The 19,939-nt window shown below is 50.6% G+C and overlaps 1 protein-coding gene across 5 annotated transcripts in view; it reads left to right on the top strand.

The window, feature by feature from the left end:
• Positions 1–19,939, top strand: part of Cdh4 (cadherin 4) — a 456,955-nt gene that overhangs the window by 319,577 nt on the left and 117,439 nt on the right. For 4 of the 5 annotated variants that reach the window (XM_030247044.1, NM_009867.3, NM_001316723.1 and 1 more), the window contains one exon: positions 18,255–18,481. In XM_030247044.1, coding sequence (XP_030102904.1) covers positions 18,287–18,481 — 195 coding nt within the window. In that variant the 5' untranslated portion in view covers positions 18,255–18,286. Of the gene's footprint in view, positions 1–8,094; positions 8,201–18,254; positions 18,482–19,939 lie in introns of those variants that run through there. The other variant, XM_011239921.1, reaches the window with a different exon arrangement.

Consider the following 19,939-nt stretch of genomic DNA (forward strand, 5'->3'; position numbering starts at 1 on the left):
CAGTATCAGCTTTCCATGATAGCCCACAGCCTTGGGAGGAGACCTTGGCTATTCCCATGGGGACTCTCGAGCTATGGGCTGCCTACTCTCCAGTGGGGCACCCTTTACTGCCATCCCTCCTCTGAGAATCTGTCCCTCTTCCCTGGGTCAGGCTGCTCCTGGGTCCGGACCTGACCTAGGTGTGTGGGGTACGTTTGTTCCCGAAATGATGAAGCCTGATGGTAGCACATGTGGATTCACAGGAAGGTGGCAGTGCTGGCACCCTGGGGCATTCTGCCTCACAGCTTTTCTCCCTGCAGCACCGAGTGCACATTTTCAACCTGGCCCAGACTCCATCCCAACACACTTTGTACTCTCTCCTACCTCCTACAAGGTTGGGATGAAGCCCTCCTCCCCAACCTGGACTCCCTTGACTAAGTCTGAAACTACTCCCCATCATATTCCCATCCTGCAGACAGGAGAGCCTGGGGGTGGAGAGCAGGCCCAATTATTCTAATCCTGAAAGCTTCAATGGAAACATTGTATCCCTTCTGGCCCAAGTCCTTCCAGCCAAGCTCAGCCTCCAGCCCCTTCCCCTACAACACCATAGCCGGAGGTGTTCCAGTATTTTTACATCGGTACCAATGAGTAATGAAAGTTATACAAAGGCTGCTCCCCAGCAGATGGGCTGGACGGCCAAGCTGAGCCTGGTTCTGCCTGCTTCCCTGCAGGCGGCAGGCTCCACTGGCAGGCAGACAGCCTCCACCTGGCACATGGCAAGCTCAGAGTCAGAGCTCAGAGAATGGGAGGAGACGCAAGGCTAAGTTAACAGACCACGGCACCCAGAAGGCTTGCCAGCCACTCCAGAGCCCTGCTGTCCAAAAACACTGTCAGGAATGGGCCATCACCTCCCCGTTTTATACCCACAAAGTGCAGAGGAGTGTGGTGCTAGTATCTTAAGAAGGGCAGTACTTCCACAGCAGCTCACTGCTTGCCACCTTTGGGAAGCCTGGAGTATCGGGTGGAGTCAGAGGCAGGGGGGTCCTTATTTTTTTCCCCCACAGATGGCACAAGCTAATTATCCTCATTTGCAGAGCACCTTACACCTCTGTAGACTTTTTCAGAATGTTGGAAAACAGATGATTGTGTCTGGTTTTGTAGCCGTATGCGGACTTTTTCATTAGCAGGATAAGGCTGGACCATCTGTGCTTCCATGTGAAGTTTGCCGCCAGCCACACATTAGAAACTTTGAGACAAAAGCTGAGGAGGACGGTTCTAGCTGGCCATAAGCAGCCAGCTCCTAACTCCCCAGATGCTCGCCAGGGTCCTGGGATTCAGAGTTGACAATGGGTGGATCCAAACCCATGGAGAGCTAGAAAGCTCAGCTGGTGGGTCTGAGGTCCCTCAGAGCTCTCCCTGGTTAGCCCTGACTGGATGGTTTCCCAGTCCAAGTTCGTGCTAGCCACTTAGGACTTCCCAGGGGAAAAAAAAAATCAATAACCAGAAATCCCTGTAGTAAAAACTCATAACTAGTCAAAATACTGGGCATAGGTAATTAACTGTGTGTCCAGCTGGGGACGCAACATCCATATCAGCCTGCCCCACCCAAGGCTCAGGGACATGGAGGATGAGGGGTCAGAGGCTGGGGAGGGGCACTGTGACATGCTGTCATCTGACACATGTAAATACTGTACTCATGAACTCACACATACTGTGGTCACCTGCACAGCATCAAACTGGCCAAAATTCCAACATGGATGGCAGAGGGGCCCCCAAGGTCCACCTTTGGCAAAGCAGATGTTGGAAGTTGACATCTGTTGAGGGAGGGACAGTCACTCGCCTTTGGGAATGTACTCAAAACACATTGTATAAATGTATGACATTTTCAAATAATTAAATTGTAAATATGTTTAGGTTCCTTTGCTGTGTGTCCTCCAATAAGTTAGCTGCTGTCTCTGAGCCTGGTGTCCTAGACTGACAGGCACACCAAGTTCCCAGTCCTATAACTGACATGATGGTGAATGATCATAGAAGGTGAGTCCTATCTGGAAAACTCCATGAAGTACATGGAATGGGAGCCTCCACCTGCCTGGCTTCAAGGTCAGCCTCCTGGGCATAGCCCTCTTGGGGAGCTCCCAGTCTGTGCCCCATAGCCCACTCTAGCATGACTTCCCAGGGTTAGGGCAATGAAGTTAGACTCTGTCCAGCAAAGGAGAGCTCCAGTGCACATTAAGATATCACGGCCCATCAGAGCCTGGAACATCACTCGGTCAGTGGCCAGGGACCACTTGCCACCTTGCAGTCACCTGCCTGCAGAGCAGAGGTAGAAAGGGAAATATGGATGCTATGAGTGTGGAAGGATGTAACTCAGATGTAACAAAGAGCTTCCCTATGGGGTCTGGACACCCAGTTGTTTACTCTGAACCTATGTGGAGCAATGCCCGAGCAGTATCACCTAGCCCTGAGCTATGCTCCTCTCCTTGGACAGTTGGTCCTACCATATCCAGAATTCTGCAGCACCTCATGGAGTGGAGGCACAGCTGGGGTCATCACACTGGGCGAGAGAGAGAGAGAGAGAGAGAGAGAGAGAGAGAGAGAGAGAGAGAGAGAGAGAGAAAGCATCTCAGCTGTACCTGACTAGTATAGAGCCTGCAGGGCCAGCACTCTGGCCTGGTGCCCTGTGTACATCTGCCAGGGAATGGTGCTCCCCACACAGGACCAGAGCGCCATCTGCCCACAGAATAGTGCTCCTCACACAGGACCACCTGATCACAGAATGGTGCTCACCATACAGGACCACCTGCCCATAGAATGATACTCCCCACACAGGACCACCTGCCCACAGAATGGTGCTCCCCACACAGAACCACCTGCCCACAGAATGGTGCTCCCCACACAGGACCACCTGCCCACAGAATGGTGCTCCCCACACAGGACCAGAGGGCCATCTACCCACAGAATAGTGCTCCCCACACAGGACCAGAGGGCCATCTACCCACAGAATAGTGCTCCCCACATAGGACCACCTGATCACAGAATGGTGCTCCCCACATAGGACCACCTGATCACAGAATGGTGCTCCCCACAATAAGCCTCCCTACTTCAACAACAAAGATAATCCCATGCTCATAGGCCAGTCTGTCCTGAACAATCCCTCAGAAGAGACTCCCTTCTCATACAACACTAGACCGTAATCACAGTCTGTTCTCACCAGGCCCCAGTTCCCATAACTTGGAGGCTTTTTATATATGGATAAATGCTTAGGCCATAAGCTTGGGCTTGTTCCCTGACAAGCTTGTAACTGATAGAACCAGTTTATTCTATTCTGTATTTGCCATGAGGTTACCTCTCCTCCATTTCATATATTGGTCTCTTCCAAGTCCAGGCTGAACTCTTCCCACTTCTGACTCTTTCCCGGAATATATTCTCTCTCTCTCTCTCTCTCTCTCTCTCTCTCTCTCTCTCTCTCTCTCTCTGTGTGTGTGTGTGTGTGTGTGTGTGTACTCACATGCACACATGTAGTGGCAAGTGTGGACAGTATGACATTTATAAAGGAGACTGAGAGAAGGCAGCATCAGTCAGTGAGGAAGCAGGCAAAGACCCATGGGTCAAGAAAGTAGACAGGAAGCTAATTTTCCTTTTTCTATTTTCTCTCCATCATAATTTCTTTCTCTTTCTTTTTTTCTGTGGTGAATAAGTGAATCCAACTTTCTGAATGTTGAAGTAGCGGAACCGTGAAACAAACCACGCATAAATTATGCAGTTTGACACCGACAGTGTGAAACCCTGGGCAAAGCCCTGCGGGTTCAGAGAGACAGTTTGGGAGCGCGAGGTGTTTGAGAGACTTTCTTGAACTGTGTATACGCTGCTTTTATTTGTGAGCTAATTAGAATAAAGTGTTATTGTAGGGTTTATCTTTATTATTTTTAATTATGTGCGCGTGGATATATGCATTTGAGTGTGAGTACCCCTGAAGCCTGCAAGCATTGGATGCCTCTGGAGCTGGAGTTACAGGCAGTTTACAGCCGCCTGGTGTGGGTACTGGGAACAGAGCTCGGGCCCTCTGGAAGAGCAGTATATGCTCTTAACTACAGAGCCATCTCTCCAGGCCCGTAAAAATGTTGTTTTTATAATAATAATAAATGGGGTTTTTTTCGACACCCCCCCCAAAACCAAAGACTTCTCCACCGTGTTTAAGTTGCTCCTCTAAATAATGGCCATCCCAAATCACAAAACCCGTTAGAGCTGTGAATTCTAAGTGCGGGCAGCTGTGTTTGGGCTCCCCTCCTCACACAGCCTCTCCCAGAAGTCAGGGAAAGCCAGTGAGCCTGGGTGGATGTGCACCCTGACAAGGGCCTGCCTCTCTAGCTTGCTTCCTGAAGAAGAGACGATTTCTGGGAGTTTCTGTTCTGCCGGGGCTGTTGAGAAGGAGAAGCAGGCAGGAAATCACCCCACTTTCCTAAAATTCAGGATAAGTGCAGGTGCTACTCTGAGCTCCCTTGGCAGGGTTCAGACCAAGGCGCCTTGCAGCCTCTGAATGAGGAGTCCCCCAGGGTCTTCTGCGTCTCTCATGTTTCTTCTCAGCAGCTTAAGCAGAGGGATGAAAGGAGGGACGACGCCCCAGCTGCCCCACCTGCAGACGCCCCAGCTGCCCCACCCGCATCATTCAGGGTCTACAGACAGGAGCTTATTTGTGTGTTTGGAGGGCATTTAGCATCCAGGGGTTCTTTATGGTGAAACAGTTGTTCCCGGTGCCAGCACATGGACTCTAATGGGTTCAGCTCCCAGGAACAGGCAGAGGTTGGTCAGTGATGCGGCCCAGGAGCTGAGCTGAGCTGAGCCACGGTCCTGCAATCACGTCTTCTGTACATGGCGGCTTGCTTCCCTCTCGCGAGTGATTGTAAGATTGCAGGAAGCTCACCTTCCTCCTTGACCCATTCCAATCTCCGAGCTTCCAAATTACAGGCACTGTGCTGAGTGTTCCCCTGAGTTCAACTGTCACAAACACTTTGGTGAGTGAGTGACATTAGTGTGCAGCTTCTCTAGCCACAGTGAATCAGTAAATCAGACTCTGCCACGTACAGGATCATGCCTGGTAGCTTTTGAGTGTTGTGCTAGGTCAGACATGATCAGAGACATTTAACAAGTTCTTCAAGACCACACAGCTTGGTCCTCTAGCTCCAAGCACTGGGCCCTTACAAAGGAGGACTCTGAGGTGGAGCCTAACAAGAGAAAGGCTGGCATAGACTGACTGTTCTTTCCCAACAAGTCTTTTTCAGTAGCCTGGGAGATCTAAGCCAAAGGTCACCTTCCTCTGAAAGAGCGCGTTCCTTTTGAGAGAAGCCTGGAATCTCCTTCGCTCTCTAGTGTGCACTTGGCAGGGGCTTCAGAGTGACTAGGAGCGGATGGATAATTCATCTGGATGGGTGGGGATGACGGACTGTGGGTTGGGCCAGATGGCAGAGAGTCTGCGCAGCCCCCTCCGGAAGAAATCACTGGAGGAAAAAAAAAATCTCTCCTGGTCCACTGACCTTTCTGCAAGTTTTAATTTGCACCCAGGAGCTAAACATCAACTAAGTCTTAGGTGTTCGCCTGCGCGCGTCTCCAGTGCTGTCTGTTGGGATCTTGTGTTGAAATTATCCGGGATTATCACCTTGCCGAAGCTCTTCATTTGCATAACAGACACACGCAATGGCTCCCTGCAGGCACTGGCTGTCAGCTAGCTAACTGCTGTTTTTCTCTGGACTGGGAGGGGGTGGTCACTGAGGACACTTGGGGACCCAGTCAAAGGCCACATGAGACGTTTGCATGTTCCTGTCTCTTCCGAGCTGACTTCATTAGCCTCATTTTGCCCAGCCCAAAATTCAGCCCCCATCATGGAGATGAAAGGAAACAGCTTTCCCCGAGGCATATTCCTGCAAACCAGTCCTGACCTGTGGAGGTGTGGAAATTCCATGACCTTCTTTAGAGAAATGAGGCAGAAGTAGCCTTTGGACTGGACCTTCCTGGCTGGTGAAAACAAAAGAAGAATTGTAGGGGAATGTGCGGTCCGCCCCAGCCTTCCTCTTATTCGAGGAAGGGATATGGAGACCACAGCCTCCATCACAGGGCACAACAACCTTACCTAGAGATGGATGGCAATGGAGTTTCCTGACTGAGAGGGAGCATTGGACCAGGGAGATGCCTAGTCATAGTCTCTGTGGACATGGGGCTTGACTTGGAGGCCACTCCATACATTTGTGAAAAAGACAACCTAGGCAGAAGCCATGCCCTAGATAGCATGGGTAACCCTGGCCCTTCCGGCTTCACATGCCATGTCCCCAGCACAGCCAGTCAGGCTGGCTTCACCTTCCTGAATCCTAAAGTCAGGTGTGACCATCAAGTTTGCTTCTCCCACTGAGCTGAGAGAAGCGAAATGCTCTGCTCCTCAGCGCCCTCCACCCCATGCAGTCGGGACGATATCATGACACACAGAACCTGTGGCTTGATCACAATACTCTTTGGAAGCAAGAGGGGTCTTGACTCCTGATTCTTTGAGGTTGACCCATGTGGAGACCAAGGATAATGGAGAAGGTCATTAATTGGAGGCTGTGGTCTTCTGTCTGTGGAGGTCAGCTTCATTTTCATAAGGGAGATTTCTTACCACATCTATGGGACACTATATACCCATGCCTCAAATGCCCGGTCCTATGGGAATGCTATAGTCCCATGCTGGAAGGAGGTTCAGAAGTAACCCTGTGTCTTCTGAAGAACTCCCCTGTGGTGTTCCTGGTGGCCTCTGGCTTCTGTGGAACTGGCCCCTCTGTCTGGGGTGGGCTTAACTGCTGAGGTCATAACCTGCCCTTCCTTGGATTCCTCTCCAAGCACAGCTCCATCAAGAGCATTCTCTGGGCCCCAGGACCAGTCAGACACTCCTGGGGCTCTCCCAGAGGCTGGGTGCTGTGGAGTCCCTAGCAAATGCACCACCCAGCAGCCCAGGCTTCCTAGGCATTGTTGCCTCCTGAGAGGGTCTGCTCTTGTCTCAGGGTAGGGTCCACCGTGGCCCATTAGGAACAAAGCAACCTAAACACCATCTATGCCAAAAGGTTCAGGCCTTGGTTTTCAGGCACCCACCAGTCTGCTTATCTCAAGGGATCTCCATGTACTTTAAAATTCTGCACTGTGGGTGTGCCAGAGTCAAGAGGTCTCCCATGGAAAACCTGGCAGAAGCTGCCAGGGCAGACCAAGAGAGTTAGAGATGGGAAAAACCATGTTTGCATTTCCTGGGCTGCTTCTTATTGACTCTAGGAAAATGGCTGGCAGCCAGTGTGGGCGTCTTGACAGTAGCGTCCAGATGGTAAAGTTCAGGCTTATATTTGGCTTCAGCCCTGAAGCTGACAAAGAGCCAGACTAACAGCTGCTGGCTGCCTCAGCCCTGGGGGACTCAGACCACGCCCCAACCCCTGGCATCTCACTACTGAGCTTCCAGATAGGCCTAGGATCTCTGCTTCTTCCTAGCGCACTTTTAGAAGCCATGCTTCCCACCTCATGTCTGTATGTACGTATGACACACAGAGCTTGCCCCCACCCAGACTTACAGATATGACACACAGAACGTGACCCCACCCAGGGTTACAGGTTTGTCTCCTCTCTTCTAGTGATGACTAGTTGCTAGGACAATGGCTCCAGGGCTTCAACCCTCCTTTCTTCCCAAACTTCCCTGTAAGAGTTTTAGCAGGACCCAGCCTCCTGAAGCCTTAAGGCTAGAGACAGACAGGAAGAAAATGCAGAACAGGAGACAGCTCCACAGCGCCCTAAATGGAGAAAAGCAAGAGTGGGCAAAGCAGAGTGCCTGGACCCCATCACCCACCCTCCACCTACAAAAAGGGAGTGGGGGAGGGGCTCCAGACAAGAAAGAGTCATCTCCCTACCTGGGTCCTAATCACAAATGATTTCATTAGCCCCATCCTGATGTGCAAGACACTAATGAGAGAGAGGTTGGCAGCTCTAAAAATAGCTCACTCCTCTTGTTTCTTGTTTTAAAGACACAGCCCCGGTGGGGCCGCTGGGCCCTGGTTGTCAACTCCAGCATGGTTCTTATCACCACAAGTGTGTGACCAGAGCTCGCAGAGAAGACGGCAGCTGTGGTGGATGAGAGACTGTGGGCAACCTCAATGTGGTCCACGCCCTCCGCCCCTCAGCACCACACACACTGAGGCTGCAAGTGCTGACAGTGTACCGGGTGAGGCTGAGCAGTAACACTGGTGTAGGCTGACCTGGGTGGGGTTTGTAAACCGAAGAGGTGTGCCAATGTGCTGTGCCTGCTGTGTTCCTCATGAGAGGTGACTTATGGCTCTTGAGGGAGCCCCCTGCCTAGCTGATGCATCCCGGGGCAGAAGCCATGTTTCACAGTTGTGGTACATCTGTCTGTAAACCAGGGCATGGCTGGAAAGATGGTTGAGTTGTGAAGCACTTCTGAGGACCTAAATTCAATCCCAAAAACCACATATAAAACAAAATAATCTGGGTGTGGTGACGTGTATGTGTAATCCCGATGCCAGAGAGGTAGAGACAGCCTAAACTGGTTGGTGAGTTCTAAGCCAGTGAGAAACTTTACCCCAAAAAGGGAACCTGAGGAACAACACACAAGGTATTGTTGGGTATTGGTATCTGGCCTCCACGTGCATGCACACACAAGGGCACATATGCACAAACACACATGAGTGTCTACATATGCACAAACACACATGTATACAGGAGCACTGTTGCAGGGGCAGCGGCTCATGTGGAGGTCATGAACCAGAGAGACATGCGCATGCCGTGCCTGGGGGCCTGGGGTGCTCCCTCCTGAGAGACGTCTCAGGGGATGGTAGCACCCCCCACGTCTGCAGTGGGACTGAGGGAGGTGCCTGTGTACTGTGATTCACTCCAGTCTGGCACATAGTTCCAAACGATCATACTAGAGCTACTAATGTCATTGTCATGATCACCTCTGTCAGTCATCATGATCTCCCCATCAGCTACCAACATCTCTGTCAATCAGCTGCAGCACCCCCATCTGTCAGTCATCACCAGCTGTCTGTCATCATTATCATCATCCTTGTCAGTCATCAGTACCAACACCGTCATCATCATCACCCCTGTCAGCTGTCACTGTCATCAACTCTGACAGTCATTACCATCACCATCACCATCATCACCACCACTGTTCCCACACTGTCATCCATCACAAGGACTGAGAAGGGACATGTTAGTTCACATTTGCCCAGAATGATAGGCATTCCCACCCAGTGGGCCACCTGAGGTCCAGAGTCACAGGGCCATGGAGTGGAGAACACTATCTCTAGGGTGTGAGCATCGCCTGCTCCAGGGGCTCCCTGGACCCCACATAGCACCCTTTCCCCAAGCACCAGAGGGAATGCACTGGAAGATGCAAGTCTTTCCAGAGCTTGGCAGAGCTTCCCACAGACCCAACTGCAACCATGCAAAACTCTACCAGCAGGCTACCATGCCCCGTTTCACTGGGCAGATGACAAGAGCGTAAACAGAGTCCTCTATTTTCCTTTCAGAATCTTCCTCCTGGAGGACTATAGAATGAACACCAAGGCAGGAAGCAGACTGACAGAGCCACAGACAGACAGTGTGTGTCATCTGTGACACAGGCAGATGGTGTGGATTTGAATCACCTGAAGAGAAGCCGAGGTTCTAGAGTCAGCAGGAGTTTTGAGGAGGGGAAGAACAGCCAGGCACCACATGAAAGCACTGGGCTTGGTGTTTGATGGTATACCTGATACCCTGTTGAAGAAATGCCTGTTGCGATATAAGTTTGTGAGAGTTCACAAGGATGGTAGCCTCTGAGTGTCCAGCAAGACATGGGGTAGACTGTGAGTCAGTACTGATAGATGGATGGGTGGGTGGGTGGATGATGGATGCATGGATGGATGGATGGATGGATGGATGGATGTGTGGATGGATGAATGGATGGATGGATGGATGGATGGATGGATGGATGGATGGATGGATGGATGGATGTGTGGATGGATGAATGGATGGATGGATGGATGGATGGATGGATGGATGGATGGATGGATGGATGGATGAATGGATAGATGGATGGATGGATGGATGGATGGATGGATGGATGGATGGATGGATGGATGGGAGAATTTCCAGGAAATGTTAGTTGTATTAGTTAGCCCATGCAAGGAGGAAAGAAACAAAATATTCTCTGAAGAACCCTAAAATCCCTCTCATTTCCCTCAAAGAGTCCAGGGGACTCCACAGTCTTAAATGAGAGTAGTCATGACAGCCAGAGTCCTCAGGAATTTCATCTTCCAAGTTGATATTCATGAGGATGTCAACTCCATCGCTACCCAGAGCCCTCCTACCTGCTGAGGCTCAGCCAACCCCCTGGCCAGTACTAGAAGAGTGTCCATGTCTGGCCCAGCAGCATTCACCAGCATGGGAAACATGCATGCTGATTCCCTGGGTGCTGGGAGCAGCAGGGAGGAGGGTGTGATGCTCCCTGGCCTGAAAGCCCTCAGTGTGTGTACGTGTCTATGGCTAGATTAGAGACTCATTGGGGGATTTCTTCAATTAAGACCTACTGTGCTCCACCCTAATAAGGTATTGGTGGAATTTTTTTTAATGAGTTGCCCATGGCTCAGTTTCTCTCAGCAGTTGGAAATGCCACTTTGGAATGATGACAATCTAACAATGGTGACCTCCTAAACCCAATTCTGCATTCCTAAACCCAATGCAAGCCCAAGTCACTCCCCTACCCAGGGAAGAAGTCTGTCTCATGCCGGGGGGACTCAGGCTAGTTCTAGACAAAGCTCAAACCCCTCAAGGAGCTGCAGATAGCTCAGATCCTGACCTTGGCTAAGCTGAATTCCCAGTCCAGATTTCTGATTTTACCCATGTCGAGACTCAGAGGAGAGCTAGTGATGTCACACTGGGAGACTGGAACTACCAGACTGTAAACTGCATGTTCTACGATGCATGGCTTTTCGTGGGCACTGAAATTTCCCATCAGTGAGAGATGTAAACACATCATGGTGTGAGGTTACTGTAACACTGACTGAGTCCACTTCACAGAAGTTCACAGCAGGCAGCTCAGCCAGAGGTCAGGAACGAGGCCTCCATTCTGTGCTCTCCTTGGAAGCAGGGCTTCTCACATTCCTAAAGCCCTGTGGGTCCGGTGAGCCGAGAATGTCTGCCTTTAGTACACTTGACCTCGTACAGTAGATAGTGTGTGGAATGACAGCAGGACCGGTACCTCCCTGCCCTGTCCGGCTGCTCTCTTACTCTAGTCTTCTACTGCATTCACTGTGGTCGACAGCCCAGGCTGACACACTGGTATTAAGCAATTTGCTGGGGCCACATTCTTAGAAACAGATGTTTGAGGTGTATCCACGTGACAGGGTTGCTCAGAATTCCCTTCTCCTGTCTGCTTGTCCATCCTTTCTCCTCCCCATCCTTGACGAGGCTGATTTCCTACTGTTCCACACGGTGGGCAGGCACTTTTTCTGAGGTGCTAGAAGAGTTGGACTTGCCCGGTGTCTACTAGCCTACTCAGCCTCCACCCGTGTTCTGCATCCAGATTCTATTTGATATCCACAGTCAACGTGAGGGAGGCTGGAGTTTGTGCCTGTATCCCCTGTCCTTTCTCAAGCACCTGGCTAGGCAGCTGCTGACAGCCCTGAGCCCATGGGTGATGGGAAGTCTGTCCCCTCCCTGAAAATGCTCTTGGCCTGTATCATCTCTCAGGTCTCTAACCAAACCTGCCCTATTAGAGGGCCTGAGAATCACACAGCCTCCTCTGCCCTCCACCCCCTCAGAGCCTCAGCTGGTGATTCCAGCCTCCCCAAGGGATGCTAAGCTTCCTGGGGAGGAGAGTCTTTTGTGTTCATCCTCATCCTAGGGCCTGTGTGTGCATTCAATAATATTCACTGTACAAAATTGATACCCAGGTCACAGGTTCAAGCCCAGGCTTGGACTCCCAATTTGTCTTTCCGCATTGCCCCCATGATGCTGGAAATGTGTTCTAAAAGTCTCCACCCTCACTGCTTTTAGATTTGTGAGCCGATGGTGCAGGGAAATGCAAAGAAGACTTTGCCCCAGAAGAATCACGGCGGGGGCGGGGGGGGGGGGGGGGAAGGGGGACGGAGAGCTGGCTCAGCAGTTAAGAGCAATTAGTGCTCTTTCGAAGGCCCTAAGTTCAGTTCCCAGCATCCATAGGTAGTTCACAACCTACTGCAACTCTAGCGCCAAGGAACCCATCATCTCCTGGTCCCCGTCAGTCCCTTTGCTCACGTGCACATGTCCACACAGAGACACATATACATAATTATGAGCAAATAAACTTTCACAGTGATCCATGAGGACCAGACTGTGAGCTTGAGCCCAGGCGGAGCAAGCTAGGTCAGCCACATCAGTGAAGGAATGGTCTGCAGAGTAGGGCAGAGGGACCTGTGCAGAGCTGGGCTTGGCTGGGATTCTTGATGAGCTGAAACCAGTGTGCTGACAGTTCAGACGTGAACAATACAGGCACAGGAGGCAGCAACATTCTGACACTGTTCAACCAGCCCAGATTACCCTCTGATAGGCAGGCCACTGGTCAGGGATGAGGAGTGCCCCGCCCCTATCCTCACAGAGTGAGCTTGTCCCAGCAGCACCGAAAATATAAGCAGCAGGAGACCTTGTGACTGCTGAGAGACTCACAAATCTAAAGTCAGGGCTGTGCATTCCCCTCCCTCACCAGCACAGGCCCGGCTTGGCTCAAGGCATCCCTTGGTGAGGTCAGCAGACCAAGCTACACTTTCTAGAAATAGTTTTACTGTTTCACCGGCATATGGCCACCTCAGGAATCTGCTGATGGCAAATAAATCCAGTCTTCAGCCCTGGTCTAGGCTAGCAGGGGTCCGCCAGGCTCCAGATACGCCTGACTGGCTGGAGAACTGCAGCCAACCTTTCCCCGCAGCGTCCAGATGATAGGCGTGGTTTTTGGTGGGCGTGGCCTGTGATACCTGGCAAACAACTCCTCCAGACTCTTCAGGCCCTTTGGGAAAGAACTGAGAAGAGCTGTCCCCTTGGCCCAGTGGTGGCATGGCGATGGCATGGCGTTGCCACACACTGTCACAGGCAGGAGGGGCAGATGGCTTCTGAGAGGTCTATGTCGTGCCTGTGTGTGGTTAAAGTATACATAGAAGAAAATATCCTGGTGAACTTTGTAGAAAGTAATCCTTCATGCAAATTAGCCACCATCTTTAACAGATCTGCGGTGCTCAGTTGCAAGCGTTCATACTGAGGAGAGTCTATTCACTGTTGACTTTCCCACAGAAAGGGAGGGGTGGGGAGGTCATGGGATTCCAGCAGATACCTCCTGCACCTCCCACTCACCTGGGTGCAGTGCTGTGCTCTGAAGTCCCAACCCCCACCCCCACCCCACCCCCACCCTCACCCCAGCTTCTCTGCTCTGAGGAGGCTCTGTAGCCAGGGTATCATCATGCCCAGTGCCTTCAGGCACACCAGAATAGAAGAAGGCAGCTTCCTCAGGGCATGGACTCTCACCTGGGTGCCAGGGATAACAGCTGGAGCACGCTGTTGGTTAGAGAGCCGGCTAGAGGGCTCAACAGTTCCCCAGTTGTACACAGTCCCTCATGTAATGGTGGATGTTCTGGCCACACATCACAGCAGATACAAGAACAGAGCCCAGGGGAGTGTGGGGGCCAGCTGTGCACAACTTGCCAGGCTAACTGCTCATGTCCTCACATTCAGGAGGAGCTTTTATTGTTTCCACGGGTTTCCTTATCAGCAGTAGCACAAGCTCACACAACCATGCCCACAAGGCCAATCAATCTCCCTTGTCCTGGCCACTGGGGTCTCGATTACATCATGGCTGGTCCGTGTCCACCTGGGAGAGCTCTGAGTCTGCCTGTCCACACCTAGAGCCCTGACTGGATATTAGGGAGTCCCTGGGCAGTTGTAGGAGGTAGGGGTGAAGGAAAGGGGAGACAGAATGAGAACATTTGATACTATGAGCTGAACAGCAGGCTTGAAGTTATCGGTTCCTCGACAAGGATCCAGCTATAAGCTCACCTCTGGCTCAGTTGATCTTTCTCAACTCACCTAACAAGGGAAATAATAAAATGACGTGTTCGCAGACACAGCACAATTCTGCCGTGTTCTGTCGTGGGGAGATGCCATCTGCTGCTCCCGTGAATGTCAGGCCACCTATGCTGAGGAGGAGCCTCTACAAATGTGTGCCACCTGAGTTCTATCCACAGGGCCAGCAATTAAAAGTAACAAGGGTGAAGGGTTAAAGGCAGCCTCCTGGTGAAAGCCGAGCTTATTTCTGTATCACAAGGTGACTAGGATTTGGGGTGCGTGGGAAGTGGGATGCAGGGTGCATAGGGTTTGGGGTGTGTAGGATGCAGGGTGCATGGGATGCTGCAAGCATGGCTGCACCCGTGCCACTGGGCCCATGGGAAGGGGGGTCAGGTTAAGGGGGATTGTAGAGTAACACTTTAAACAGGTACTTGAAACCTTCTGGAGAGGCAAAAGGAATGCTGCTGAGCTGCTGAGGACCCATTTTGATGGCCATGTGTTCATGTTCAGGGAGTACTAGACTGCCTGATTTCAAAACTGGTGACTGAGGGAAGGACACTTCCACACAATGGGGCTTTGAGAGGAGTTTTGACAGGCAAGATTTGACCCTGGTATAACTTAAGAGATGCATACAATGTCAGGAACAATCCAAGGACATGAGCTGGCTGCACGCTTTAACGTTTGAGCCTTATACAGATAGACACTCTAAGCGCCCTGAAGGCAGGCGCAGAGCTCAGCAGTCTGAAACAAAACTTGGGCTAAAGAGTGAGGCCCTATATAAAAAATAAAATAAAATAATAAAATAAAATAATGCCCAAACATGGAAAGAGAAAGGGGGCATCTGTGATGGCTTGGCCCTGGGGCAGGCTTTGAGTCTGGGGCTTTACTGATAATTGATTCCTGCTTAAAAGTCCTTTGCTTTAGCGGAATTCACTTTTGCCTTCTAGCTCTGGTCACTAGGATGTGACCTCATCCTGTGGCCACTTCACTGTGCTTCTCAGGGTCACACACAGCACACAGGACTCCAGTGCCTGCTGGAATCCCCTACAGATGCCCTGCTGCATCTCAGAGGGACATTAGCTCCACCCCAAGCTTCATCAGTACCTTCCTGACTCCAGAGAGCTCCCTGCCACCACCCATGGAGTGTATAAGACATCAGTCCCCCGAGAGCTCCCTGCCACTGCCCACAGGAGTGTAAGATATCAGTCTCCAGTGCTGTCAAGTTTCCCTGGGTTTACTAGAAATCGACTCTCGCGCGTCTGTCTCTCCCTCTCTCTCTCCCTCTCTCTCTCCCTCCCTCTCTCTCTCTCTCTCTCTCTCTCTCTCTCTCTCTCTCTCTCTTTTGTATTTTGTGCTGACTCAGCCCAAACCTGCCACTCTCATTTTGGTTTTCATTGGTGACAGTTGGGGATCAGCAATGGTGGGTCCACTCAAGTCTGATGCCAATTGATTTTAATTTGTTTATGACTGGAGCAAACAGTTTGTTCACTTCTTTTTACTTTGAAAAGAAAAAAACAGTTTGTTCTTCACTGGGCGAGTAGACAGTACCAGGGAGCCACAACCCGAACCTTACCCACCAGCGAAATTTACAGGGAACTTATGGCTCTTGTCTTCTGGAGAGAAAAAAAATTCTGTTCAGACAGGTTAAACAGATGGTCACTGTCTTAGTCAGGGTTTCTATTCCTGCACAAACATCATGACCAAGAAACAAGTTGGGGAGGAAAGGGTTTATTCGGCTTACACTTCCATACTGCTGTTCATCACCAAGGAAGCCAGGACTGGAACTCAAGCAGGTCAGGAAGCAGGAGCTGATGCAGAGGCCATGGAGGGATGTTCTTTACTGGCTTGCCTCATCTGGCTTGCTCAGCCTGCTCTCTTATAGAACCAAGACTACCAGCCCAGAGATGGTCCCACCCACAAGAGGCCTTTCCCCCTTGATCACTAATTGAGAAAATGCCTTACAGTTGGATCTCATGGAGGCATTTCCTCAACTGAAGCTCCTTTCTCTGTGATAACTCCAGCTGTGTCAAGTTGACACAAAACTAGCCAGTACAGTCACTCAGTAAAATAAAGCAAATCCTCTCCGGAGGGACTGGGTGAGCTGCCCCAAGGAGGGAAATAGCCCAGTGGGGTCTGCATTATGATTGATTGGTTGATTGATTGATTGGCAACATAAACTACAGTGTACATGTAGCATGTCAGATGACAACTTGTGGAATTTGGTTTTGTTCTTCCAATATATGGATACCAGGGCTCAATCTCCAATCATCTGGTTTCATGGCAGGTGCCTTTTACCCATGAGCCACCTCTCCAACCAGCCCCGCATTGTGGGTGTTAAGAAGTTTCATCTATTCTTATGAGTTCGTTGGTGTGTTCATAGAGTAAGATAGACTAGATTTCCCTATCTAAAGTATTGCTGGAACTCACTTTGCAGACCAGGCTGGCCTCAAACTCAGAGATCTGTCTGCCTCAGTGCCAGGATTAAAGACATGAGCCACTATGCCTAGCTTGAAAATGTTTTTAAATATAATGAGACCAGACATTTCTACTCTGTTAGGGGACAGAGTCAAACCCACAATAAAAGTAATGGCATCAAGTTATTTGAGGACCCAGACAGTTGATGGTGCAAACAGTTGGAGAACACCATGTTGCCTTAGACTCTGATATCTACAAACCACCTAGCTCCAGCTTCAAGGATGCTCAACCACAGAGAGTCACCCTGACCCTCAGAAGACACATCCAGATTCTCTATATTGACCACTCTGCCCCCTGACAGAGCAGAAATGCCTGTTCTTGTTATATTTAAGAACATTTTTCAAGCTAGGCATAGTGACACACACCTTTAATCCTAGGCAGAGGCTGGCAGATATCTGAGTTCAAAGCCAGCCTAGTCTATAATGAGAGTTCCAGCATAGCAGGGGCTACACAGAGAAACATTGTCTCAAAGAACCAAATACATAGATTGATAGATAGATAGATAGATAGATAGATAGATAGATAGATAGATAGGGTAAAGTAAGATAAGATAAGAAAAGATGAGATAAGATAGAAAAACATTTTCATATTAAAACACAGGCAGGAGGAACCAGCAACTAGAGAGACATCTCTAGTGAATGATTCTCGAGACAAGGGAAGCCACATGCTATTTATTATTTCAAGGCAGGCAACAATAAAAGGTGAGCGTGCAGGAAAACACTTTATCAAATGTAACCAAAAGTCGCTTTTTTTAGTTTCCAGAATAAATAGTAATTAAATCATGTAAGCTGTGACAGAGAAATTGCTTATAAAACCAATCCTCCCACCATAATTGCTTAGATACCCACATTTTTATAAATACGGGGTAACTTTATCCGTTGCTTTTATCAGCAGAATGTGACACCAGCTGTTGGTGCTTCGTAATTTACTGCGGCGTTGGGTGACAGTCACAAAAGCCTGTGCCTAAAAAAAATGCACTAACATGGCCCAGATGAATGTGCAGACTTAGAGCTGTCTCGTTCTGCAGTGGAGTTAGAAATGGCTGTAGCACTGGCCGCCAGGAGGGCTTGACAATTTGGTTACCTAACTAATATTATGGAAGTAAATGATCCAGATACCGTACCAGCAGCATCAACAGGCTAAGTTAACTCTGTGACTACCAAGGAAGTTTGTGGCTAGGCTAGGCCTGCCATCCTGCCTCTGCCCCAGCAGAACACTGGCAAGCTGACTGGCAAGTGTCAGGGAAGGGGCAGCCACGCCAATCCCATTTCCAGAATGTTCCTCTTGTCAGGAAAGAGTCCTGACACACCGGATTCCTCTGGTTGCTCCACTGCTCTTGGCCTTCTTGGGCAAAAAAAAAAAAAAAAAAACAGAGCCAAGGCCATCTGTAGGACAGGCAGAGGCTGGTATGAGGCAGGTGGTGGGAATGAAGGGTCAGTGGGTAGAGACTCCTGCTCCCCTCTGAGCCACTCAGGCTCTGCCCAGGTACAGAAACTTCGGCAGGAGGTAAGGGGGACTACCTGGGTTTGGACGGTAGATGCTCTCCTGTTCTTTTTTCTGTCCTTTTCCTTAGCCTCCAGCTACTTTTTCGGAAGACAGAGGAGACCCCAGGAGGTTGTTACTGTCTCAGGGCACTTGGGGAACCAGATGCTGTGCTTGTGTTGCAGCCTTCTGTCTGCTGGTCACCCTGACCATCTTCTCTCCTCTTGCAGTCGAGTTCAGCAGCTGCGTGGGCACCAAAGGTATGCAGTATGAGACCAACAGCTTGGACTTCAAAGTCGGGGCGGATGGGACAGTCTTCGCCACTAGGGAGTTGAAGATCCCCTCAGAGCAGGTGGCCTTTACCGTCACTGCGCGGGAACGCCAGAGTGCTGAGCAATGGGCTGCTATGGTGCGGCTGCTGGTAGCCCAGACATCGTCAGCACACTCTGAACACAAGGTAAGAGGACACACCACAAGCAGGAAGGTCTGGGTCCAAAGTCAAGGTGTCCCTGCTCTGAGTCCCAGGCAGAGCCTTTCCCTGACTCATGGAAGATGCGGGTTGACAGCTCTTTGGCTTTGTCCATCATCAAGACTTGGGATACTTGAGCAGGTTAGCCCACCCAACCACCCCTATCATGACCTTCATCTCATTTTGGATGAGACTCACTTCTACCTTGAGCTGTAAACCACAAATTCTGTATGTAGCCTAGGCTCCCAGGGATCTGTGCACAGAAATAGCCACTGCTTTACATAACAGGAGGGTTGGCAGGCAAAACAGGTCAACCCTGAGGTTGGGGAAACCATGACCCTGGAGAGAGACAGAGGGAGAGAGAATAACAGACAGAAAGAAAGGGAGATGGGAGGGAGGGAGGGAGATGGGAGGGAGGGAGGGAGGGAGGGAGGGAGGGAGGGGGAGGGGGAGGAGAGGGAGGAGATGTGGGGGGAGAGATGGGAGGGGAGGGGTGGGGAAGGTAGGAAAAAGAGACAAGAGAGAGGACAGCAGGGGGCGGACAAATGAGTGAAGGGAAGATAGAGACACAGGGAGTCCTTCTGTGATGTCTGCAGTCTGCAGTCTGCTGCTTCTCCTTCCCCCAGCTGTGTGCCTGAGAGGTGAACAGGGGTGAGGGCACCTCCCCTGTCCTGGTCCTGCACTGTCCAGTTATCTGACACCCCACCTCATCTCGGTTCTGTGCTGGGAACCCTAAGCAGTGGTATTAGCCTCAGGCGTCAGAACTGGGCTAGCAGAGAGCTTGAAGCCTGTGTGCTTGCAGGAAGGAGACACTGAGAAAATCAGAATGATTGGAGAGGGAAGCAGGCCTCTCAACTTGTCGGGTTCCATAACCACGCTGCAGTTCCATAACGAGCTCAGGCAGCTGCATGAGGGATCCCTGGGAAACGCCCGGAGGACCTGAAGTTATGGACAAAGTTAAACATAATCTTTTATGTGGGTTTGCCCAGAACCTTTCATAACTGAGTGTGACTTTAAAAGCCTCTTAGTGGGAGGAAATGTCCAAATTTCCAAAAACCTATCTGACATAGGCCCTTTCACGGAATAGCTTGTAGGACAGGTGTGCCAAGGAACCCACTTTGGAGAAGCAGGAACTGGCTTTGGTCTTGTTTCTTGAATCCAAGTAGGAGCAGAACATTGGGAGGATACACATTACTAATACACACACACACACACACACACACACACACACACACACACTGCTCGAGGATGCTGAAGACTCTAAGACAGGCAGGTGTGCCTGCTCACTTTTCCCTGTGTGTTTATCATGCATGAGCCCCTAAGCCAAGTGAAGGGTGGTTGGGGACAAGACAGGTGAGGTGAGGGACGGGTGAGGTGAGGGATGGGTGAGGTGAGGGACAGGCGAGGTGAAGGATGGGTGAAGGTTCAAAGCAGGACAGGCAGAAG

The sequence above is a fragment of the Mus musculus genome, chromosome 2, assembly GCF_000001635.26.
Source record: "Mus musculus strain C57BL/6J chromosome 2, GRCm38.p6 C57BL/6J".
NCBI classification, from domain to species: domain Eukaryota; kingdom Metazoa; phylum Chordata; class Mammalia; order Rodentia; family Muridae; genus Mus; species Mus musculus.